The sequence below is a fragment of the Dipodomys merriami genome, unplaced genomic scaffold (genome assembly GCF_024711535.1).
Source record: "Dipodomys merriami isolate MVZ:Mamm:240054 unplaced genomic scaffold, mDipMer1.0.p SCAF_491, whole genome shotgun sequence".
Lineage (NCBI taxonomy): Eukaryota > Metazoa > Chordata > Mammalia > Rodentia > Heteromyidae > Dipodomys > Dipodomys merriami.
Genome location: NW_027206059.1, coordinates 357263 through 383223, shown reverse-complemented (window position 1 = coordinate 383223; position 25961 = coordinate 357263). Strand labels below are relative to the sequence as shown.

General features: G+C 49.6%; 1 protein-coding gene across 2 annotated transcripts in view; it reads left to right on the top strand.

The window, feature by feature from the left end:
• The window catches only part of LOC138809333 (TBC1 domain family member 9), a 67704-nt gene extending 45699 nt beyond the window's left edge, over positions 1-22005 (top strand). For both annotated transcript variants that reach the window (XM_069995875.1, XM_069995876.1), the window contains exons 9-21: positions 875-1025; positions 4319-4533; positions 6424-6541; positions 6726-7011; positions 7241-7370; positions 11092-11190; positions 11349-11417; positions 14134-14374; positions 16178-16243; positions 17006-17092; positions 18501-18575; positions 18682-18785; positions 19622-22005. In XM_069995875.1, the coding sequence (XP_069851976.1) occupies positions 875-1025; positions 4319-4533; positions 6424-6541; positions 6726-7011; positions 7241-7370; positions 11092-11190; positions 11349-11417; positions 14134-14374; positions 16178-16243; positions 17006-17092; positions 18501-18575; positions 18682-18785; positions 19622-20344 (2364 nt within the window). In that variant the 3' untranslated portion in view covers positions 20345-22005. The remainder of the gene's footprint in view (positions 1-874; positions 1026-4318; positions 4534-6423; positions 6542-6725; positions 7012-7240; positions 7371-11091; positions 11191-11348; positions 11418-14133; positions 14375-16177; positions 16244-17005; positions 17093-18500; positions 18576-18681; positions 18786-19621) is intronic.
• The last annotated feature ends 3956 nt before the right edge of the window (positions 22006-25961 follow it).

Below are 25961 nucleotides of genomic sequence, written 5' to 3'. Positions count from 1 at the left end.
CTGGTTAAATGGAGATAAGAGCCTCATGGACTTTTCTGCCAAGGCTAGCCATGGTCCTTAGATCTCAGCTCACGATTCTCAGCTCTCAGCTTCCTGAGTAGCGAGGATTGTAAGTCCGAGTCTCCAGTACCCGGCTTTGAAAATATTTAAATAGTAATAAATCCATGAATGGCTATAAAAGTTTTTTCTGATGGAGATGTATTTCCTTAAAAAAGGGAAGTAATTTTATTTTGTTTATTTATTTATTTATTTTGTTGGTCGTGGGGCTTGAACTCAGGGCTTGGGTACTCTTCCTGACCTATTTTGCACAAGGCTAGCACTCTACCACTTGGAGCCACAGTGCCACTTCTGGTTTTCTGGTGGTTCCTTAGAGATAAGAATCTCACAAACTGTGCAGCCCTGGCTGGCTTTGAACCACAAGCCTCAGATCTCAGCTTCCTGAGTAGCTAGGATTACAGGCGTGAGTCATCAGGCTGGGCTTGGGGAAGTAATTTTTATCTAAGTAGATTATTGGGTTTTAGAATGACTTTATGGAAGGGGACAAGAGTTACACAGGAGGTTTGGGTAACTTCTTGGTCTTTATTGAAGTTTTAACTAGTTGAGAAATCAATCCACTAGTAAGGACAGAATTTCTCAGCCCACATTTCAGAAGCATTATTTCACTCTTACCTGGGGCTGTGGACATAAACCACAAATTTGACTGGCCTTTGACTGTCTGATCTCCAGTAAGCATCATTGCATGACCCAGGCGATAAGCATGAGAAATCTGAACTCTGTGTTCGCATGAATTCTGTCCGGAGCCCTGTTCTCCCTTCCCCAGGGAGGTGGTTCTGGCCTTCTGTCCCCATTGCTTGTGTTTCACTGTGTCTTGCAGGCCAAAGAGTTTCTGAAAGAACAGGCCTGGAAGATTCACTTTGCAGAGTATGGACAGGGGATCTGCATGTACCGCACAGAGAAAACACGGGAGCTGGTGCTGAAGGGCATCCCAGAGAGCATGCGCGGGGAGCTGTGGCTGCTGCTGTCAGGTATAAGTCGGCTTCCTTCACTCCACACACTCGGAGCAAAGGTCAGCGGGTCCCAGGCTCTGCAGACAGAGCCTGAGTAAGAGAGAGAGCGCAGTGCGTTATCATCAGGGGAGTTTATTGTTGACCTCACTGAGTGCCCATTGCCGGTCTTCATTGGACGGGGGAGATGTGAGGAAATGGAGGTACAGAACCTTGTCCTCGATGGTTGCTTTTTGGTCTGAAGTCTCTGGTCAACCCCGGAGTGGTGGAGATGCCGTTACCCCTTGAACATTTGGACAGTAGTTCCTCCTGACCTTAGTGGATCCATTCCTACACCTCAGATGAAGTGCCTGAAACCACGGATAGTACTGAACCCTTTATATGTCAGGATTCCAGGTGCAGGCATGCTAGCATTGGGTCTTGAACTCAAGACCTAGGCACTGTCCTTTAGCTTTTTTACTCAAGGCTAGAGCTCTACTACTTCAGCCATGGTTCCACATCTGGCTTGTCAGTGGTCTTACAGACTTTCCTTCCCAGAGCTGGCCTCAAACTATGAGCCACAGCTCTCAGCCTAATGAGTAGCTAGGATTACAGGCATGAGCTACTGGTACCTGGCAGGTTTTTATTAAACATTCATAAATACTACAATAGAGCTTAACTTATAAATTAGACATCCTAAGAGGCTAACAAACAATAACTCATAGTAAAACACTACTAGCAACATACTGTAATCGTTATTTAAAACGTCTGAATTATTTATTTCTGGAATTTTCCATCATAGCATTTCAGTCCTGTAGTCTATTCCACCACTACTTTTGGCCATTCCAAAACATCTAGTGTATCACAAGGGCCTTTTATGCTCTAAAGCACAGCTTCCCTCTGGACATTGCCAGCTTGGCTTTAACATATAAATCATCTGAACGCCCTGCTTGGAGGTCTAAAATGTAAACATTTTAAATAAGCTTAAGTGAATAATAGTCCAACACAGGAATCATTCTTAAATCCCTTTACTTAAAAATGATATTAATGATGAAAAATAGTTACCAGGCTTATCAGGAAGCCTTAAACAAAACCTTGGCAGCTCTTTTCTAAAAGTATATATAAATGGTAAAGTTGACAGTAATGAGATCTTTATACATCTCATTATGTTGGGGGGGGGGTAAATCTGAAAAAAATAATGGTTTTTACCTATTTCATGTAGACCTGATTTAATTTCTCTTCATTTACTCATCCTGTTTTTCATTTTCCCAAGTCAACCAGCCAAGTCTCCTCATTTAGAAGCCCAAATCTGAGTCAAATTATCTGTAATTACAAATCAAGCCCAGGCAGATCATTAGTCTACAAAGTCTTCCCTTGTCTTCCTTTGATGAGCCGGTCACCTTGACAACCAGATTCTCATCACCGGCAGTAAATGCAAAAGTTCATTCCGTCCTCCTGACTCAAAGGAGAAGTTATTCATGGTTGCAGGCAGGATGAGAGTGAGACGGGGACGCAGAGGCTCGCCACCGCCCGGCTGCCAGGGCTGGCCCACGCAGCGGGTAGCCCGTGCTCCTTCCCCAGCGGGGGCCTGCGCGCCATCCCGAGCCCACGTGCTGCGCCCTGCCCTCTGTTGGGCGGATGCCCGAGCCCCATTTCCATTTACTCAGCAGTGGGGTTCACACCAAAAGCAGCTCGTCCATCAGAAGAGCCTCGGTCCTGGTTGGGAGCCCACAATGGAGCCCACTTGCTTCTACAGCCTGGACTCAGTGTACCCTCGGAGGTGAAGTGTGGCAGACCCCTGAGAGACTCCAGCCAAAGCCAACGGTCTGGTGCTGACTGCCAGGCAAGGATTGGTCAGGCTGGTTCTCCATCAATGCTGGGGACAAGCGCAGGGCCGGCCCCGTGGGCGGGGCATTTGGCTTTCCAGAGGATGGAGCCCGAGTGCCCACCCTGCCATTCTGCACGACACTCACCTTTGTTTATTCTTTTGTATAAAAGCTGTATTCAAAATAGCTCACAGTTCACCAAAGTGTTGATTCACGGAACGATGCAGTGATCAACACAATTAGCTTTTGGAAACATTGATCATCCTTGTAAAGGTGATGCGCAGAGGGGTTCGGATGTTGTCCACCGTCACCCCTCCCCTCGCGCTCTCCCAGCTCCTCCCCCACCCCCACCCACTTTCAGCTGTGAGTACCACTGCTGCGTTTGTTCACCCTTTGTCCCTCCCATTTCTGTGCTCCCCCTTGCCCTCCCCAAGACAGATAAACAAGACAAAAAGAAAAGAAAACAAAAACAACAATGAAGAAAAAATACTTCAGTTTCGGCACAATTAATTTTAAGACATTGTCGCCAGCCAGCACCACAAACAGTTATGTTTCTTACTCATCATTTGCTCTTTCTCCTCCACTGTTCACCCACTTTCTCTGTAGATTTGTCTACGTATCAGTGAAATCACACGATGCATGATTCCCATGCCTAACTTCTTTCACTTAGAATGAGGTCTTCACCGTTCACTCTGTTGTAGCACATCCATTCATTTTACTTATTTATATTTTGTGTCAGTCCTGGGGCTTGAACTCTGGGGCAGGTGCTCTTCTTGAGCTCTTTGCTCAAGGCTATCACTCTACCACTTTGAGCCACAGTGTCCCTTGCGGTTTTCTGGTAGTCAATTGGAGATCAGAGTCTCACAGGGACTTTTCTGCCTGGGCTGGCTTCAAACCTCAATCCTCAGATCTCAGCCTCCTGAGTAGCTAGGATTACAGTTGTGAGCCATCAGTGCCTGGCTACATCCATTCATTTTATAGCCAGCAATTACACCATTGTATGAATACTTTACGCTTTTGTTTATCCACGTACTAGTTGAACATTTAAGTTGTTTCTGCTTTTTGAGTACTAGGATTATCACACTGCCAGGAGCTTTCACATACACAGTTTGGGGTGAACACATATGTTCATTTCTATGGGGTGGAGTTTTTGGCTCTACCATGTTTAACCTTTAGTAATACTTCCTGGCTGATTTTCGAAGCAGCTACACCACCAAAGAAGTAAGAGATTTAATCCCTCTTCCCTTCACCAAATCGTGTTATTATCCCTTTTATTGGATTTATCCTGGCAGGTGTGAAGTAGCTTTGGATTTAATTTCCTCAAAGGCACTGATGTTTAGAATGTTTTCATGTGTTTCTGCACAGGAATATCTCCTCAGACCTCCGCTCACTGTTAGCTAGCTTTAGTCACTGAGTTGTAAGTTTGAATGTATTTTAGACATAGGGCCTCACCAAACCTGGCTGCCACTTTTTTCTCCGTTAATGTTGAATCTGTTGTGTTCCTCTCAGGTGCCATTAATGAGAAGGCCACCCACCCTGGATACTATGAGGACCTTGTAGAAAAGTCCATGGGGAAATACAACCTTGCCACCGAGGAGATTGAGAGGGACTTACACCGCTCGCTTCCCGAGCACCCGGCCTTCCAGAATGAAATGGGGATAGCCGCTCTAAGGAGAGTCCTCACGGCGTACGCCTTCCGCAACCCCAACATAGGGTATTGTCAGGTAAGCCGCACGCAGAGTTTACGCGTGAAGAAAATTAGATCGGAGTCTATGTTGTTAGACGGCGGCATGGGCATTGTGGACTAGGCCTCTCCAGAGAGCCCTAGGATGCCCTTTGATACCCTTGTGTGGCTTGCCATCGTCTCTAGACCATGATGGCCCCTGAGAAGCAGCCTCTCCCTGGGTTGAGACTTCTCTGCCGATGACAGAGCAGAGTGCAGCTCCCTTTCCAGGCCTGTCATTGCCCGATTACTGACTTAGGGCAGGGCTGGAGGCCACAGGCCCAGTACAGGGCCTTCCTCTGTGGACAGGGGCTGGATTCCTATTCCTATTCTGTGTTCTCTTGAGCGGCGATGTCCTTGAGCACACAGCGTTTCTGTGCCAAGGTTACATTTTAATACACATTAAAATAAATGTTTAACTCAGCCTGGCAAAGCAATGTCCCTCAACAATACTACCTAAAATCAGTTCTTCTATTGGCAATTTGGAAAACTGCACAGCCTCAGACTCCGTATGATCAGAGAGACCTTCCTTGACCTTCCCACAAAAGCTGAAGGTAGCTTAAGTCCTATATACACACACACACATGCACGCACACACACAGACACACGCACACACATAATATACACATAACACATGAATGTCCACACATGCACACAAACACATGCACACACACAATACACTTATAACACATGCACATCTATGCATGTGCGTACACACATACACACAAACACAAACACATGCGTACCTATAATATACTTAACACACTGCATGTCCACACACACATGCACACATACACACAAACACATGCCCATCCATACACATGCACACATGTACAAATATACATATTCACACATATGTGTGATGCACACATGTACACGCACTCTTCTCGATACCTTATTATCTATCTTTTTGATAGTATTCAATCTAACCATGCCCCCAGATCAATTGATTAACCCTTGTTAATCTTTGTTTTCTGTCTGGTGCCGGCATTAAGCCCCATGAGTTTGTTGCCTGCGTGTCCCCTCCCCCCTGCCCCCTAGTCCAGCCTATCACACGTGGAGCCTTGGAACACCTATCTTGACTGAAAGCCTGAGGAACTTGACTGTGACCCTAATCACAAACTAGCATCAGCAGGCTCCTTCTTAATCGGAATTTTAATAATGATTTTTCTTAGAGAAGTATTAAGGCTTTTAAGAAAGATTCTGTGAGGCCAAGGGACCTGGCTTGGTCTTGTTTTCTTTTTCTTTTTGTAACTGATATTGCAGAAATCTGAAGGGCCCACTGCTGCTTTCTAGAAGATCAGGACAAGTACAGAGCTCCTTCTAATAGAACAGAACTCATATTTATCTTTTGATCTTCCTTTTTTAATTAAGAGGACTCTTTAAGTAGTAGTTCTGAAGGACTCGATAATACCTTTTAATAAAGTGAGGCTACTTTAGAATTTAAATCGCCATTACTTTCCCAGGCTGCTGTTACCTGGAGGGCGCTCCTGGGCGGCCTCCAGCTCTGAAAGCGTCTTTGTTCTCCGCAGAGAGCCTGGAGCCCTGTGTACTTGGTTATGGAAGGCATTCCTGGAAGGTTGTAAAGGAAATAGTTACCTCCCTGAGTTAAGGATTAGGACCATGGAGAGATGTGGCACCGGGGCGGGAGCTTGGCCAAGCAGCCGTGGGGCAGGCTCTTTGAAGCCAGGGCTCTGCCTGTGCATGTTGAGAGCTGCGTGGGTGCCAAGGCCGTGTCGTGGCCGATGGCTCTAAAGGGTCATCAGCCAAACCAAACCCAGGGGCCCAGACAGCGCCACGCGGCCCCGAAGGCACCAGCACAGACGAAAACCACGGAATGACTTCCGAGGTTGCCGCTGGTCTGCAGTTCAATTCTCCCTCGTTCCCCTAGGCCATGAACATCGTCACTTCTGTGCTGCTGCTTTATGCCAAAGAGGAGGAAGCGTTCTGGCTGCTGGTGGCCTTGTGTGAGCGCATGCTGCCCGATTACTACAACACCAGAGTCGTAGGTAGGCGGGGCGGTGACTGTCTTGGCAGGAAGATGGTTCTAGAACGGGAGCCTCCAGCCTCCACGGGGCCCCCAGAGGCTGAGAACAGTGAGCAGAGAGGAAGTAGATTGGAGACGGGGTGGCTGTGGTCCCGCCCTCGGGCCCGCGGCGGGGGCTGAGGCGGTGTGGTTGTGCGCGCCTGCAGGTGCGCTGGTGGACCAGGGCGTCTTCGAGGAGCTGGCGCGAGACTACGTCCCGCAGCTGTACGACTGCATGCAGGACCTGGGCGTCATCTCCACCATCTCCTTGTCCTGGTTCCTCACGCTCTTCCTCAGCGTGATGCCCTTCGAGAGCGCCGTGGTGGTGGTGGACTGCTTCTTCTACGAAGGCATCAAAGTGATCTTCCAGCTGGCCCTGGCGGTGCTGGACGCCAATGTGGACAAGCTGTTGGGTTGCAAGGATGATGGGGAGGCCATGACGGTGCTGGGAAGGTACGGTGCCCGCCCGCCTGGCAGGACCCCCCCTGGCCTCCTCACCCGCCCCTCCGGGGCGCCGGTCCCCGCGGACTCGATGGGAACCTCCGTCCTGAGGACTCAGGTTCACTGCTTTGTCCTCACGAGTCGAGGGGATTTCATTCTAAAGCGCAGCGTTTGCAGAATGACAGGGGGGAGCTCTGGTCCATCTCCAGTGATCCCCCCGGTTCGGTTCGTCTCCCCTCAGGTACTTGGACAGCGTGACCAACAAGGACAGCACGCTGCCGCCCATCCCACACCTCCACTCGCTGCTCAGCGACGACGTGGAGCCCTACCCCGCCGTGGACATCTTCAGACTCATCGGGACGTCCTATGAGGTGGGTCCGGCCCCCTGGCCGGGTGGTGCCGCTCCCTGAGGCTGCTGAGAGTTCAGCCGCTCCGCCCTTGCTAGCCCGCCCTCTAATGGTTGGGAGATTAAAGGCTCCAGCAGATGGAGACTCCTGCCTTTCCCCCTCCAAGATGGCGTCTGAATGCCTGCGTGTTGCCCTTGGGAGGAAGACCATGTCTTCACGCAGCAGAAGAAAGACTCCACAAAGTCAGAGCCCTCTGCATCTAAATCCCTCCCCAGAGGCCCCACCTCCATACACTATTGCATTGGAGACTAAGTTGGGGAGGGGATAAAAATGCTCAAAGCATCGTTTTACCCGCTGCCTTTCACATTGTGAGAACTGGTCCCCACCAGCTCAGGCTTTCTGTGTAGCTGTGCCCAACTCGAGTGAGCAGAGGTCTCGTAAGCATTTATGCCTGGGCTGGCTTCTAACTCTAATCCTCCCAATCTCAGCCTCCCCAGAGCTATAGTCACAGTCATGAGTCACTGGCACCTGTTGCTTTCCTACTTCTTGATACTTAGCTCTGTAGACTTATAGAAATCACCGTGCGCTTGCTACCAAGCCCGTCACACTTTCTCCAGGTGTAGGGGGCTCTCAGACTGGAGATCCAGCAGCACTCTGGAGGCCATGATAGTGGCCATGATAGTGGGCAGGGCAGAAAGTAGCTCTCGAGCTGAAAGAGCACCAGGCACTGATGTCTCACATCTGTAATCCTAGCCAGTATCAAGGGGACTGAGCTTTGAGGATAAAGTTCACAGAAAAGCCCATGACATTCTTTTTTTTTAAATTGATCAATTATGGGGCTTGAACTCAGGGCCTAGGCACTGTCCCTGAACCTCTTTGTGCTCAAGGCTAGGGCTCTACCACTAGAACCACAGCACCACTTCTGATTTTTGAGTGCTTACTTGGAGTTAGGAGTCTCACGGGGACTTTTCTGCCAGGGCTAACTTCAAACGACCATCCTCAGATCTCAGCCTCCTGAGTAGCTAGGATTACAAGCATGAGCCACCAGCACCTGGCTAACCGGTGAGATTCTTATGTCTAATAAAACTACAAAAAGCTACAAGTACAGGTGTGGCTTCAGTTGGTAGAGCATCAGCCTTAAGTGAAAAAGCCACATGAGGGCAAGAGGCCCTGAGTTCATGTCCCAGTACTGACCACACACACACACACACACACACACACACACACACACACACACACACACACACACACACGCACACGCACACGCTGCACACATACACAGCAACAGAGAGAGTCAGAAATGTGTGCCTTTAACTCATCATGGGGAAAGAATAGTGGTTACATTTTTAATTTTCATTGAGATACCCTGTTTGGTTCCTTTCCACCTAGGAGTCATATAAATGATCTATAATCATTGTAGAAACTGTAGATAAATCTGAAAGACAAAATGAACTGCATCCTACAAATATTTCACAATACTTTCATCAATTATGTATTACTTTTACAGGATACACTTAAAAAAAAAGATCTCACTAAATACTGCTCTGTCACACACCATGTATTTCTTCTAAACCACACCACAAGAAATTCTCTAATACACTAAATATTTGAAAGGCATGACTTTAGGAAATGTTTTTGTAGCATGCTTTTTAATGAGTGAGCAAAGCCTATTTAACTGGTACCATTTTTATTTGGCCATTTAATTTGGTTTCTTTCAAATTTCTATTACAGTATAGCTCTGGGATACCCTTGCATGCACATAGCACATCCCCATTGAAGAAGGGCATTTGATGCATGATCTCCAAGCTGGTGGTCCTCACTGTCCAGTTTCTGTAAAGACTGTCCAAGTTTCTATTTCCATATTCAGAGATTAAGCAGCACGGGTCTGCTGAGCGTGTTGGCAGAGTTTGTAATCCCTGTCCCTGGGAGGTAGAAGTAGGAGAACTGGAAAGAGCCGGGGCTGCGATTCCCAAGCCCCTCTGAACTACAAAGCAAGACTGAGTCTCAAAAGCCAGACACAAACGAACGAACAAGCAAACGAAAGTCAGCTTCGCCTCCCTGCCTTCAACACTGCTTATTATCTCTATGCATGTTGAAAAACATTTGGATAGAACTCTTATCATAAATGGCCAGTGATTTTATTTTCTTTCAGTAACAACAACAACAAAAACCGTAAGATTGCAGGCAAGTAGTTAATGATATCTGTGGATTCTTTTCCTAAAGACATCTCTTGAAACTTTTTTTTTGTTAAGAGAATTCTGAGCCAAGGTAATACAGCTTTGTACATGCAGCCTCGGCTTTATTCTTGACACAGGCAGACCAGCCTGGGCTGGGGCTGGAGCTTCGCCCATCTGTCATGGGAGAGACTAGATGGAGGTCGGCTCTCCTCTGCTTCCTGTCCAAGTCCTCCATGGCAGGAGACACCAGCAAGGCCTTCCTCTGCCTTCCAGGGAAGACAGCCTCTTGTCTGTAGCGCTACTTTACCTGGTCTCGTCTGGTCTTTGTGGTCTCCACCCTGCCTGCATCCTTAAAACAGCCAAGTATTAAAAAAAAAAATGAATTCCCAGGCTCCATTTTAGACCAATTAAATCTGAATCTCTGGCAGGAAGCCCAGGTCTAAGGATTTTTTGTTTTTTTAATTTCCCCCTGAGATTGCAAATGTGCAGTGAGGTTGTGGTTCACTGCCCTTCAGGGGGACTGACCTGGTGGAACCCGAGGCCTTTGCAGCCTGGCCCAGGCCAAAGTGTGGCACCTGCGTGTTCAAAGGCGCACACCACCCGTCTCCCTGTGCTCCAGGAGGGCGACCCCTGGGACTGAACGGGGGAGGAGTTCTGGTCCATCCCAGGCCTCCCAGGGCGATGGAGCTTGGTCTGGTACCATATGGAGAGATGAGAACCCCACTTCATAAAGCTCCAGGTTTCTTCTGTGTGTGCCTTGTGAGAGGAGCTTTGCACTTCTGTCAGAATTACACAGAAGTAGAACCACAAAGTGTCAGCCTTCAAATGTGATGTCTAGACTAGGAATCCCTCCTCCACACACATGCACACACACACACACACACACACACACACACACACACACACACACACACACACACACACACACAGAGGGCCCCTCGGATTTTGTCTTTGGCAAGAGGTGGTGGCCTTGGGTGTTTCTTTGTGGTCAAGGGACCTGTTCCCTATGGGTGTTGTCTGAGAAGGGTTGAGTAGGGAGAGGCTGGTAACTTTTTATTTTCCTGACAAGCTCTCCCATTTTTGCCCAGGGCTGGCCTTGGACTGTGATCCACCTATTTACACCTTCCAAGTAGATGGTACATATGTTCACCTTCACATCTGTCTGGCTTTTGGATTGGGTGGGGGGCAGTTGGGCTGGAATGTTTCTTCTTTACCTCCTGTGTAGCTGGGATGACAGGTGAATCTCAGCCTCCTGAGCATGAGACACCAGTACCCAACTTGTTATTCTTTGTCTCAAACAGCCTAATGTAACCCTCCTCCTGCCTGATGAACTATTGGCTGGAGGAAGCCATATTTGACTTTGAAATTCCACTCGGCCCCTGAGATACACGGTGACTTCCGGATTATTTATTCTGTGAGACGAAGCGTGTGGTCATGTGACGTCCTTCCTCCTGTGCCAGGAACCTCTCACCCCGATGGCGCCAGCCAAGCGGCGTCCTCGCGCGGCGCTGGGTGCTTTCGCAGACTTTTCTTTTCCTCTCACCAAGTCCCAACCTTGCTCCTTCCAGAAATTCGGAACCATCCGGGCAGATTTGATCGAGCAGATGAGGTTCAAGCAGCGGCTAAAAGTGATCCAGACCCTGGAGGACACCACCAAGCGCAACGTGGTGAGGAAAGTCCTTCCTCCGGTCAGCTCGGGGCTTCGCGTGCTCCCCCTCCCGCCCTGCTCGCCCACCGCCCTGCTCCAGCCCAGCGACGGGGAGACGGGCCCCCCCCGGATGCTGAGCCTCTGCAGGTTGTGCAGCTCATTGGTCTCCTCCTGTAGGTACGGACCATTGTGACAGAAACGTCCTTCACCATTGACGAGCTGGAGGAACTTTACACGCTCTTCAAGGTGCGCTTCAGAGTAAATCCACGTCTCCCCGAAGGAGTGGAGGTGTTGATTCATTAGTCGATGAGTTCTTGGTTTTTGTTTGAGGTTGCTCGGGGAGAGCAGGAATCCCTGCATGCGTAACTAGTAAGAGGTAGGAATGCAGAATTATAGTCCTTGGCCAGGCATGAGGGTGCATGTCTACAATCCCAGCCAGTCAGCAGGGGGAGACTGAGAGGATTGTGGTATAAGGCCAGCATGGTGCTACATTCCTGTAATCCCAGCTTCATTGAAGTTATGGGTAGCAGGGTTATGGTCAAAGGCAAGCCTCTGGGAAAAAATGTGAGCCCTTATTTGAAAATAGAGCATAATAGAGCTAGAGGCATGGCTCTGGAGATAAAAAGCTCGCCTACCAAGCTTGAGGTCCCACATTCAAACCTCAGTACCGAGAGAGAGACAGAGACAGAGAGACAGAGACAGAGAGAGAGAGAGGGAGAGGGAGAGAGAGAGAGGGAGAGCACAGTACATAGCACAGAACATAAGCAAATTCTTACCACTAAGTTGTCAATATTTAAGCTCTCTTTCTCTCTACATTGTAGCTATTTTCTTGGACTTAAGAAAAAAAGTGGCTATTGCTTTGTAAAGCTCATTAGAACAATGGTTGACAAGTTTAAATTCTTCCAGAAATTCTTGGGACTGTGTGTGTGTGTGTGTGTGTGTGTGTGTGTGTGTGTGCGCGCGCGCGCGCACGCGCGCCCTTCTGACTTTTTTTTTTTTAATTAGAGATAAGAGTCTCATCGACTTTTCTGTCAGAAAAGTCAGGCTGGCTTTGAGCTGTGATCCTCAGACCTCAGCCTCCTGAATAGCCAGGGTTGCAGGTGTGAGCCACTGGTACCCAGCTTCTTGTAACTTTTAATTTCCTATAACAAGCTGTAAAGGACCCTTAAGATGATGCAGACGTCAGAGGCTCATGCCTGTAACCCTACCTGCTCAGGATCTGAGGATCACAGTTCAAAGCCACCCCAGGAAGCCAAGTCCATGAGAATCTTTTATCTTCAATAAACTACTTGCCCCCCCAAAAAAAGCCAGAAGTAGAGCTGTAACTCAAGTGGTAGAGCACTGTCCTTGAGCAAAAAGAAGCTCAAGGACAGCACCCAGACCCTGTGCGCCAGCCCCAGGATCCACACAAAAAGAAAAGAAAAGGTCATGTTGCTAGTATAAGAATAGAGAAGACTAGAAATAAAGCAAACTTGGTTAAGTTTCTGTAGTGTCTGTTTTATAACTGAGGACTTTGGTAACACAATTCCTGTATGTTTCTTTGTGCAAAAGAATATCTTGTAACTGTCAGCCACCTTGTAGGTTAAAATGCTGGCAATTGTCAGGGAAAACCATTTAAAAGTTGCCTTTGATACAAGCACCAATTCCATCACAATCTGCAGTTCCCTGTTAGAAATGAATGTGGCTCTTTGGAGCCCTGCAAAAGATAGTAAGGGCAAACAGGAAGAAACATCAAGGTCAGGGTTGAAGCCTGACATCAGTGGCAGTGATGGCTGCGGCAAGGCTTTTGGCCTGTCGGCCACTAGAGGGCACCACGACCATATTCCTGTTTCACTAGTGTCTGCTAAGTTCTCTCTCCTGGTAGGTGTGACAAAAGCATGTATTTATTAAATTGGTAGATACAGTATGAGCCTTGCATCCTTCTGATGAGACCGACAGACGCAAGTCTCTGCTTTGTGGCTCGTTAGCTGTGTGTGAAGGGTCACCGTGCTCACAGAGCGCAGTACAGCAGCCCAGCCTCCATTCCACACCTCTGGGACATCTCTGTTGTGTGGCAGCTTGAGATCCACACGTGTGTGTGTGTGTGTGTGTGTGTGTGTGTGTGTGTGTGTGTGAGAGAGAGAGAGAGAGAGAGAGAGAGAGACAGAGAGACAGAGAGAGACAGAGAGAGAGAAAGAGAGAGAGAAAGTACCTACAGGTGTCCACACCTGCAAAGCCTATGAAGTTACCTGCTCTGTGTGAATTTGACTTCCACGCTGCATGCTCGCCAGGGCTCTGCCCACCTGCCACAGATCCTGGAAATACCTGTGTGGGGGTGGTCGTCTATCCGGGCCTCTCTGCCTCTCCATCTGTCTCTGTAGGCTTCTGAGACGGGGTGTGCGCCTCTCTCAGTCACATGACTCCTGAGTAAAGAGGCTGCTGCTCTCCAGGGATGGGCTGGGGGGTTGTCCGCTGACCTCAGCTCCCTGTGCTCCTCTGTGTAGTGATTTGTGAAGTAGGAAGATGCTGGTAATTGCACCTGCAATCCCAGCAACTCAAGAAGCTGAGATCTGAGGATTGTGGTTCGAAGCCAGCCCAGGCAGGAAAGTTTGTGAGATTCTTACCTCCAATGAGCCACCAGAAAGATGGTGGCCTGATGCCAGTGGCCCCGGCCTGTAATCTTAGCAACTCAGGAGGCTGAGATCTAAGAATCACAGTGCAGAGCCAGCCCCAGCAAGAAAGTCCATGAGACTCCTAGCTCCAATGAACCACCAAAAAGGTGGAGCTGGCGCTGTGGCTCAAGCGGTAGAGCTACTATCCTTGAGCATAAAAAGCTCAGGGACAAAGTACAGGCCCTGAGTTCAAGCCCCAGGACCGGCACACACACGTCAAAGGAGCACACGCATGTAGGCTGTGTGCTGCGATCTTCTGGGGGATGGGGCCGTGGGGAGCTGGGGTAACCGTCCTGTGTGTGGGTTTGCAGGCAGAGCACCTCACCAGCTGCTACTGGGGCGGGAGCAGCCACGCACTGGACCGGCATGACCCCAGCCTGCCCTACTTGGAGCAGTACCGCATCGACGTGGAGCAGTTCAAGGCCATGTTCACCCTGCTCTTCCCCTGGGCCTGCGGCGCTCACTCGGACGTGCTGGCTTCCCGTCTGTTCCAGTTACTGGATGAGAACGGGGATTCCCTCATTAACTTCCGGGAGTTTGTGGCTGGCCTGAGTAAGAGCCCTGTTACACAATGAGTCAGGCCAGGGGTGGGGAGCAGTCGCCCCCAGATCCTCGGGGTTGCACCGGTGGCAAGGTTTGCTCACCCCATTTCTGTGGGGTCCCCTGCACCTCATAGAGGGCTCCTGCCACGTTCTCACTCGGTGAAAAGATAATCCGGCTCCCTCAGACCCCTGTGCGGACGCCGGTCCCCCCAACACTAATTCCCCCTCCCCGGGGATGATGGCCACGTAGAGCTGGCAGACACCTCCGACATTCATGCCGCAGCACCACGCCGCCTGCTTATTTCATCTCCCTGTAAAACGGGCTGAAGGGAAAGCCGCCGGGTCGTGGCCACTTGCTCAGACGATTATTTTGAGCCAGTCACTAAGACTCTGCTGTGGACTTGAATGAGAGGCGTAGTGAGTCTGTGTGGGAGCCAGGATGGCGAAGAATTCTGTCTGTCTGTCTGTCTGCCTGACTCAAAAGTTGCTCTTTTTTTCTTACCCTTCTGAGATATTAAAGGGAGATTCCTTCTAGAACCCTGTCCAGAGATATAATGATTGGAAATTAACACAGAAGGCAGACAGAATAAGAGAAGGGAAGACGATAGAAACCCACTATGTTACAGGAGAATGTAGAAGGTTCTGGAAAAGCTCGTTCTGTAAGGATGAGCCACCAAACACCCCGGCCTAGAGGAGGCGCTGGTTCTGTTCTGTTTGCCTTTGAAGAATCCAACATAGAAGGCAGCTCTGAGCCACCCAGCCGTTTCTAAGCCACGGATTCTTTAAGAGCTGGAATAGTCTTACTACAGACCTTTTCTCCTCAGAAAGCACACATGCATGTAAACCCAGAATTTTACTTCTTGGACTTTCTAGAAGAGCTTTCAGTGGGAGAGGATGTCTCTGCTTAGAGCTGGTCCCTGTCCGAGAACACTGGCGTAGATCAGAGATGAGGGCTGGCAGGAAGTTGGAAAATTCAGCAATATAGATGTCCCCCTCTTACCCCTTCCAATCTACCTTTGTGACTCTCTCTTCTTGTTCCAAGTTGGGTTCATCTTTAATCAGGCAGTCTGAGAATATATACTTACAAAGGACTTTTAGATTTCAGGAATAAATATGGAATTTAAAGGGGGGAAAAATAACAGGATTCTTCTGACGCTCTGATCATGTAATGGAGGCTAAGTTAGAATAGATTAAAATCAGTCAGGCACTGGTGGCTCACGGCTGTAATGCTAGCTTCTCGGGAAGCTGAGATCCGAGAATCATGATTCAAAGCCACACCAGACAAGAAAGTCTATGAGGCTCTCATCTCCCATTAACCACCAGGAAACCAGAAGTGGAGCCGTGGCTCAAAATGGTAGAGTGCTAACCATGAGCACAAAAGCTCGGGGACAGCACCCAGGCCCAGAGTAACCTGATGTGATTCCAAAAATGTGCTTTGATTTTAATTCTGAACTCTCACGTAGGCTAGGAGCCTAGCCACATGACCTTCCTCTTTAAGAACTCAGTATCTTAAGTGCCTGGCTCCGAGCTAAGCACTTGGTACGTATTAACACCGGTATTCCTCATGCCTCATGAGGCCCAGGTGCTGAGATCATGCTAGAACCTCCCATTATCATTTCACCTTACAGTGGGGGCGCTGAGGTACAGAGGCTAAGTCACCATGGCATTGAGGAATCTCTGAGCGTAGCTGGCTGAGCCTCTCCACCACCGAGCTCTGAACCCCTAATACGGCCAGGCAGGACAATGTCTTGGTAATTGGTAAAAAGCAAACTACACTCGCGACACATCTGTCACATGTCCTGTGTCCTCCTAGGTGCTGCGTGTCATGGGGACCTCACCGAGAAACTCAAACTCCTCTACAAAATGCACGTCCTGCCTGGTAAGCAAAGTGCGCAGCTGGGCACAGTGCCGTAACCAGGGCGGGGCTTGAATTCTCTGGCTGGCGGGTAGGCAGATCGGGTCAGGGATTGTACCTCTAAGGACAAGTTGAGTGTGGATAGTTGTATGGCTGAGGGCCTGACTCCGAGTGCTCCCGGATCACTCACCTCTCTATGGTAGGAGTTGCGTGGGGAGACAACAGCTCAGCACCTGCTAGAGAGACGTGGGGATGATTTGGTCACGTGTGGGCTGCAGGAATTAGGAGAGGAAGGGCGGATGGAGTCCCTGTGTGAGTCTTGGGGTGCTGGTCTCCACCTGGAGGAGCCAGTGGGCAGCGCGGGGAGGGTTTGAGCTTAGGTTTAAGCAAGGCTGGGCTAGATCTAGCAAATACAACAGTGCTAAAGGTGAGGAGAGATCGGCACTTCAAGATGGCCAAACTGGAGACTTGGACGTTGTCTTTGCAGCATGCGGGCCCTAAAGCTGGCTTACAAAGCATGATTCCAAAAGTTTCCAGAAACTCTGCATTGAAAGAAAAAAGAAAAGAGACCCTTTGGTGTGGAGTTGTTCAAAAGGAGGATGGAGGGGAGAGAGGGAGCGGGGGAGAAGAGGAGGAGAGACCCCACTCGGTTCAGGCTGATATCCACCAGGGGACTCTGGCGTGGCCAGCACGCATTTCTGACTGTGTCTTCCTCTTCCGGTCACTTTCTCGCGTAGTTAAGTCCCCGTTTCATTGATATGGAAGTCTTGTTTCCTGCTTTTCCAGAGCCATCTTTAGATCCGGATGAGCCCGATTCTGCTTTTGAGGCCACGCAGTACTTCTTTGAAGACATCACCCCAGAATGCACTCACGGTAGGTGACTTCCCTGCTGGGCAGGCCAGGTCTCCCCCGGAGCCAGCGCCTCCACCGTCGGTTACTCAAACAAGCACACAAGTATGGCTGACCCTTCCAATTTTCTAGCTATTTTGGATACTGCCTTGGTTTCCTAAATCATTTTCCACATCCCGAGGGGAGGAATTTCCTGGTGGCACAACGGTAGGGGGTCGTTCCCTGCTAACATGGCCCGGGCTGGTTTGCAGGACAGAAGGAAGGCTCCCTGTCTGGCACACTAGCTTCCGCTGGGGTTGCCGATGGAACTCTGGATCACACTCTTAGAGCTCACAAACTCCAGGGGAATCTGAGGACGTTGCTCCGCTGCCCTGTGCAGTCCCGTGTGTCCTGTAATAACTGGTGTGAAGAAGAAGAAAAGGGAGTTAGTTATAAGTGAGCTCTTTAAGGATCATATGTGGGGTTTATGTACGTGGCTCACATCTGGAACCCCGCCACTCAGGAAGCAGATGAGGAGGTCCACCCAGGAAAAATGCTAGCAACACCCCGTCTCACCTGATAACACTGCGGCAGTCATCCCAGGGAAGCCGGAAGCATAGTAGGAAGGTTCTGATGCAGGTGGCCTGGGCAAAAAGATGTGAGGTGCTCCCCGGAAGAGGCATGAGGCCCTACTGGGAAGATGGCTAAAGCAAAAAGGGCCAAGGGGGCGTGGCTCAAGTTGTTAAGACCCTTGCCTAGTTAGCCCAAGGCTCTGGGCACTTACCAATAGCAAGACAATTAGCAAGTCAGATTCTTGAAATGCTAAGTTATGAATCTTGAAGAACTTTATAGCATATAACATTACAGTGAACACATCCATTCTGTCAACATAGATTTTAATACTCCTGAAAGGCCTCTTTTTGAGGGTTTGACAAAAATAATCCTCCTTCTTTGTACAATGCTGGAAGAGGGGCCAGGAGGAGAGCACGCTGGCCTGGTGAACACGCCGTGCTCTACAACATCTGAAGACTACAAGGCTTTCTCCCTTTAATTTGTGTGTGTGTGTGTGTGTGTGTGTGTGTACACACGTGTGCGCACTGGAACTTGAACTCAGGGCTTCACACTCTCACAGCAAGGCTGGCTCTCTTCCACTTAGGCCACACTCTACTTTCAGCGTCTGGCTGGTTAAAGATAAGATAGTAGAGATAAACTTTGACCAAAAACAAAATGATATCTACCTACCTATGTAGTTTATCTGACACTCAAATGTAACAGACTATACTTGTCTGTGTGTGCATGGGTGCATGTGTGTAGTTTGTCTGAAAGTCAGATTTAACAGGGTATGCTTGTGTTTTGTTTGCTGAATCGGGTTGCCCTGCCTAGAGCTTCTTCTGATTTTCCTACCAATGCATGGAGTAACGTGTTCCCTTTTCCTCCTGACGCCTTTTGCCAGTGGTTGGACTAGGTGGTCGCAGCAAGCCCAGTGTGGATGACGGCTTTGTTGCAGTGAGTCTGAAGCCAGACAAAGGTACCGCCATTCCCTCTGAGCCTCCCTCCCGCCATTCCCTCTGAGCCGGCTGAGCCCGTGAATGCTTCCACCTGCCGGCGCTCACCTCTTGCCATTTGGCTTTTAGGGAAGAGAACAAACTCCCAAGAAAATCGTAATTATCTGAGACTCTGGACCCCAGAAATTAAATCGAAGTCGAAGAACGCTAAAGATTTACCCAAATTGAACCAGGTGAGTAGTATGCTCATCCGGTCCCATGGGCTCTATCCTGGAAGCTATTTTTTGCTGTTGTTCATAAATGAAGGATAAATATTCCTCAGAGTAACTCAGGGACTCTCCGTTCATCTATTTGGATCTCTCTTTGTGCATCAAAAAGACATTATTTACTTTTAAGTAAAAATTTGTTAAAAATTCGATGTGTGCCCAGTTGTGAGAAAACTTGAGTCACAAAATACTCAGTTTTAAGTATCTATGACATCTTATGCCACTCACCAAAAGTACTCTCAGGTGCTCCGATCACTGTGCCTGGCTAGAAAGGCAGCTGACATGGGTTTTCCTTAAAAAGCTGAAGAGGAAAGAGGGAGAGTTTTTTTTTAAAAGCCTACATAATTATAAGTAACTCCTGTAAGGAAATCACCTGATTGAAATGAAGGTCATCTGAGGGGAATGAAGGTCATCTGAGAGGCATGAAGGTGTTGCTTGCATCTGGGGGCAGAGGGGCTCCATCACGGGAGAGAGGAACATGGGAGGCCTGTGAAAGTGGGTAGATGGAGGAAATGAGCATGGGATTTCCTTTTGATCATGGGGTGGGGGCAGGGGGGAATCAGACTAAAAGCAAAGAAGAAAGGAAGAGATTCAGGGTGAACGTGGTCATGAGATTTATTCTCCCGTTCTTCCTATTTTCACGAATGTTTCAAGTCTTCAAATAATTAAAGGGGGGAAAGGTTGGAAACCCCAACCAAGAGACTAGAGACACGGCCTCCACTCCCTCCATGGGGGCTTGTGGGGGGCGTGGGGTCGGTGTTCCGGGGTGGCCCCTGCGCCGTCACGCTGGTGTCGCTTGGCAGGGCCAGTTCATCGAGCTGTGCAAGACCATGTACAACCTGTTCAGCGAGGACCCGCACGAGCAGGAGCTCTACCACGCCACGGCCGCCGTCACCAGCCTGCTGCTGGAGATCGGGGAGGTGGGCAAGCTCTTCATCGCCCCGCCCGCCAAGGAGGCCGGGGGCCTGGGCGGCGCACCCCCCTACCCCCCGGCCATGCCCGGCCTGCTCTTCCCCAAGAAGGGGCCCGGCCAGCCCTTCGCGGTGGAGTCCACGGAGCCCCTGCCAACCACGCTGGCCCCGGACAGCGAGGAGCGCTCGCTGGGGGGGCAGATGGAGGACATCAAGCTGGAGGACTCCTCCCCCCGGGACAATGGCGCCTGCTCCTCCATGCTCATCTCCGACGACGACACCAAGGACGACAGCTCCATGTCCTCCTACTCGGTGCTCAGCGCCGGCTCGCACGAGGAGGACAAACTGCACTGCGAGGACATCGGGGAGGACACGGTGCTGGTCCGCAGCGGCCAGGCCGCCCCGGCCCTGGCCGGCAGCACCGGCCTGGACCAGGACTGGGCCATCACCTTCGAGCAGTTCCTGGCCTCCCTGCTGACCGAGCCGGCGCTGGTGAAGTACTTCGACAAGCCCGTGTGCATGATGGCCAAGGTCACCAGCGCGAAGAACATCCGGCTGATGGGCAAGCCGCTGCCCTCCGCCAGTGACTACGAAATCTCCTCCCTGTCGGGCTGAGCGTGCCCCCCGGGGAGAGGGGGCGCCCAGGGGGCTTTTTTATGTTCTTCTGTGCCGGGGTTTCTTTTTTTCCTTTTAAATTAAATATTTATTAGTACTTGGCTTAAAGCCTAGTGTTTTCATATATGTAATACTCTGAAAACTGTTGAGATCAACATGGAAACACCTCAGTGCTGGGGGATGTGGGGAAAGCGTATTCCACGAACCCCCTCCCCCCGCCCCAAGTCGACTGTCAGTGATATGTGTGTATTCTAGCTTATTCCTCTTCTGTTGAGCTGTATCCATGGGTTCAAGACAGACGTGTTTAACTCTCACTGAAGCAGCAGTTGCCTGTGTATCTGGGCTTCTCAATTAAATGCGAGCTGTAAGCGAAATCAAATGTGTCAAGTAGAAAACTGTTCTTAGAAAGAAAAAGGCATCGTCACTCAGGCAAATCCTCTACCAAACTTGCAAACATTAAAAAAAAAAAAAATTGAACCAGTTGCTTGTGGCTCATGCCTGTCATCCTAACGACTCAGGAGGCTGAGATCTGAGGGTCATGGTTCAAAGCCAGCCTGAGCTAAAAAGTCTGCAAGACTCCTATCTTCCCATGAACTAGCAAAAAGCTTAGAGTTGTGGCTCAAGTGGCAGAGCACCACCCTTGAGTAAAAAGCCAAGCAAGAGCTCAACACCTTGAGTCCAAAACCCCCAGTACCAGCAAACACACACACACACACCCTAAAAATTATTGTTGAAGATTTTGAAATATATTTCCTCAAAGTCCTCCATTCAGAAATCATAATCCATACATGTACCTTTCAGGATGAGCGGGCCAACATTTGGGGTTCAAAGCTGTTATAAAAGCAACGGTGGTTTTAGCATGATGTGATGTTGGCATAACGCTTATATGTGATCAATTTAGATTGATCAGTTTGAACATTAGGATTTTGCATTAGCAAATGGCTCGGGTGGTTTATATCAGCAGACCAGAATTCTCTGGAAGTGAAGGGGTCTTTAGTTAGAGATTCTCAGAGTGTTCGGGAAGAGGGTGGAGGGCTGGGATAAGGCTTAGCTTTTGTTTCCAAAAGACTAAACATAGGGATGCTTCTGATAACTGGATTTTCAGCTTGTGAGTCCCTGCCAATACACAAAGGGTAAAACAGTCCCCTTTACCACTCCCCCCTCCATGGAGCCCAGAAACCACAGCAGGTACCACGTGAGACCATCTTCCCTCCCACCCACCCACGTCAAGATCCTGTACATGGAAAAGAAATCCTGCAGGATAACGTAGTAAGATGTTTTCAACAGAAAACTTGTCACTTTATGTAAAAGAATAGTTCCGTCTACTTCCCCCAAGGATGTGGAAATGAAAACTAGCACACCTGCACTTTGAACTTGGCTTTATTATTATTATTATTATTACTACTGTGGTTTTGTTTGGAGCAGACACTGGACATTCTCTTCCTTCTTGTTGAAGTTACAATCAAGCACTCATTTGTTTTGTTTGTTTGGAATGTTCCTTTCACCACATTCTTTTATTATCCATTGTGTTCTTACTTTGTTGCTGCTGTAATTTTTTATTTTGTCGAGGGGTTGATTTTTTTAAACTTGTCAAACGAAGTAGAGTTAACTTCAAGTAGGATAAATGTGAGCAAATAAAGTACTTCAGATATGGCTTTTGACCTTTGTCCTTGAGTTCCTAAGGCAATCACATTTCTACAATAATTTTGCTGGGGAGGTTTTATCACCATTATGACTAAACTTTATAGGTGAATATGTTGAAATGCAAAGTAAAACATGCAGCATTGCAAGGAATGTGTTTGAAATAAGGAGAATTGTTATCAGTTACCAATGTAAGGAAACAAGAGGGTGAGAATTCATATTTAATCCTGGGAAGAGTCTGTTGGACATTTCCACCGGAGGCTGGTTTTGAACCATGGTCCTCAGATCTCAGCCTTCTGAGTAGCTAGGATTATAGGTATCTGTTGTAAGCGTTGGGCTTGTTGTGCCTTAGTTTCTTCTCAGACCCAGCTGTGGGAACCCTCCTGTGAGGATACCACGATCCCCTGTGACCCAGCGGCCTGGGGTCTCCATCCTCAGGTGACAGGTACTTCCTGCCTCCAGTCAACACACCGCTCAGGAGTGGCAGGCACTCCCGGGAGCCTGGCTGCTGGGCCATGCATGCCGGGAGAGGGCCTCACAGCTCCAAGGACCTCGAGGTCCGCAGGCCTGATTGGGCAGGGAAGGGACACGCGGCCAGCCACAGGGAAGCAGGGAGTGTGGGTATCCCAGCGGCCTCGCTCCTCACCAAGGGAGCAGGCCAGACACTCTGGGAGCCGGCGGAGGGCGGTTCCCCTGCTGGGAGGGAGGGACGCTAGGCTTCTCCTCTGCTTTTTCCCCGGCTTCCCATGTCCTACTGGGACCTCCGATCTCAGCAGAGCAACCTCGGGAGGGGAGAAGCCTGCACTGGGCGGGGACGCCTAAACTGAGTTAAGCACTCGGTTCCCTCCTGAACTTGACCGTGACACCCAAGGCCAGGGCACAGCCACTGCCTCCTCTCTGCTCCCCCTAACCTAGCCCCCCGAGATGGGACACTCACCCACCCATCCAGTAAAAAGGCCTGGTCAGGGCAGGACCTTCCAATAGCAGCTAACAGGCTTGAAATGACTCCTTGGAGAGGGAGGGCATTAGGATCCAGTGCGAGGAGACGCACGGAAGCCCGCACTGCACAATCCATAACAGCTGCGCACCCACAACGTGATTAAGTTGGAATTTGCAGAAGATTCTGGAAACTTTATTAGAAGAAATTCAAGGGATGGGGAGAGAGAATTTCTAAGTCCCAAAGTCAGTGCTGCAGGACCTAATGTATGTAAAATATGAATAAAGTTTTGCTAAACTTCTCTTGACAAATACAACAGGTGGTCATTTGAGAGTTCTTGTTTCTGGAGAAGTCTTTGAAATGCAATCAGTTTACTATGAAGTCTGCAAGAGGGAATGAAGAATGCTGGTGAGTCCTTTGATATTATTTAAGACCCTGTGCCTTGGTTCAACATATTCTTTGTTTTGTTTTGTTGTCATGGGGCCAGAACTCTGGCCTGGGCATTGTCCCTGAACTCTTCAGCTCAAGGCAAGCAGTCTACCACTTGAGCCACAGGACCAATTCCTGTTTTCTGGTGGTTCATTGAAGAGTCTCACAGGCTTTCCTGCCCGGGCTGGCTTTGAACCAAGATTCTCAAATCTCAGCCTCCTGAGTAGGTAGGATGACAGGCGTGAGCCACCAGCGCCCGGCTTCAACGTATTCTCAACAGTCTAACTGCATTTAAAAAGGGGAAGGCTAACAGCCAGAGAAAGGGGCACACAGTGGACCCTGGGTGGGTCTTGAGGCCTAGAACTGGGTCTCCCACTGTGGCTCCTGCAGTTGCAGAGACAGCTGCTGCGCTGCCAGCAGAAGCGCGTGCCGAGCCCAAAGCCATTCTCATGACCTCCGGATTCTCACGTTCGGATTACCCGCCTCTCCTCCATGTTCCAGGAAGGCCAGAGCTCCACCAGAGCACTGACAGCTAGGCAGACGCCAGGCCCGCTGGCCTGGAGCGCATCCTCCGAGCCCCACCGGGAAGCCGGCATCTTAACCAGACAGACTACGGTGTGGAGGCTTTTCTGACTGAACACCATGGCTATGGATATCACTGTAAAAAAAAAAAAAAAAAAAAAAAAACAGTCTTGGTTGACGATAAGCTATGTGGGACAGAGTTGAAAGGGTAAGATTGCTGGAGGAACCCAAGGACCGTGGAAAAGTCACAATAATGCCCACCCCTTCCCAAACAGTCCGCTGTTCACACGCCCACCAATAGGTGGTGCTGCCTCCCTCCCCTTCTCTGAGCTATTGTACCTCAAGTCATTGCGTTCTTGTTCATCTGGTGGATGAAAGGTATTTTCATTCAAACTTCTCACATAGCAATGAATATTTCTCATAGCAACAGGGCGATTTTCTCATAGCAGTGGAGCATGCTTGTTCATCAGATCCTTCCATTTGTCCTAACAGCTCAGTGCCATGCCTGGCCTTGCATTACAGTGTATGCTCTTCCTGAGCACCAGGCTTCTGTATAGCTGGTTGTGACAGCAGAATAAAATGAAAGGAAAAGGGGGGATGATGCAGAATGCAAAGCCTCTCATCAAGGTTGTGACTTACCAGGAGGTGGGTGGGAAACATTTTTAATGGCTTTCTTAGTGGCCATTTGTACTAGCTGCAAGAAAGACCCAGCCCAGAGCCTCCCCTGAACAGCCTTAACATAACCTCAACAACACCTATTCTTCAACCCGCTAGGGGGCGACGCTGGCCTGGAGAGAATTTCCAGTGATGGCATTGGCAAAGCCCATCTTCAGTGTATTCTGGTTGAAGTGTCATTCCTCTAAACCAAAAGGTTCCCTGCCCTCCGCGCTAGAGACGGTTAGGGCAGAGAAGCCAGCAGGGCCTTGGCTTCGAGCGTCCCAGACGTCATATTCTCCACAGGAGCTGGACCAGGGCATCTGCAAGGACTGTGGGCATTACCCATAAACCCAGGAGGCATTGGGTAACGACACACACATTACCCAACATGAACTATTCCCAAAGGCGGTCCTTCCTGCTTAAAATAAAATTACCTCTTGGGTTCATGGCCTTAAGCTGGCAAATCCACTCCCAGGGCCTGGCCAAAACCCCACATCTGCCCAAAAATGCTATCTCCTGGTCACAGCCAGCCATGGCTGGCCAGGCGCTGGCCACCCCCGGGGGCCTGGCCGACGGTCACAGCTCACGAGGAAGGCCGGCGGGTGGAGGCCGTGGTGACGCGTGTCACCCACGCCATGTGGGCTCCTGTGGGCCAGGGGCCTTCCACCTTTGACCTGGCTCCATCTCTCCCGGGCGCTCACGGGGAAGCCTCGCTTCTTTTCCTCTGCCCAGTGGGCAGCTTCTGTTGCACCTTCAAATGCTTCCTTGAAACGCCTCAAGGTCTAAATGAAGCAGGTTAAACCGGGGCTCGGTGGTGGTGTTCAGGAGAAGAGCACTTGCTCAGCCCAGACAGAGCCCAGGGTTCGTCCCAAGCAGTGCAGGAAAACTAAGAAGTAAAGGCTGTGGGTGTGGGTGCGACTCAGGTATAGAGCACCGCCTAGCGAATGTGAGGCCCTCAGGTCAAACCCTAGTACTGTCAATAGAAGAGGAAAAGGAGGGGCGGGAAGGATGGAAGAAGGATAAAAAGAAAAAATGAAAAAAAGAAAAGGAGGAAGGAAGAGAAAGAAAGAAAGAAAAGAGAGAGAGGAAGGACAGAGGGAAGGAAGGAAGGAAGGGAGAGAGGGAACAAAAAAGGAAGGAAAGGAGGGAAGGAGGGAAAGAGAAAGAGAAAGAAAGAAAGAAAGGAAGGAAGGAAGGAAGGAAGGAAGGAAGAAAGAAAGAAAGAAAGAAAGAAAGAAAGAAAGAAAGAAAGAAAGAAAGAAAGAAAGAAAGGAGGGAGGGAGGGAGGAAGGGAGGGAGGAAGGGAGGGAGGAAAGAGAAAGAAAAAGTCAACCAATTCTCAAAAGGATCCCAATTAAGACACAATAGCCATCAAAGAACTCCTGGGCATGAGTTTTAAGCTGCGGGGCCTTGGGAGAGGGCTGGAGCATG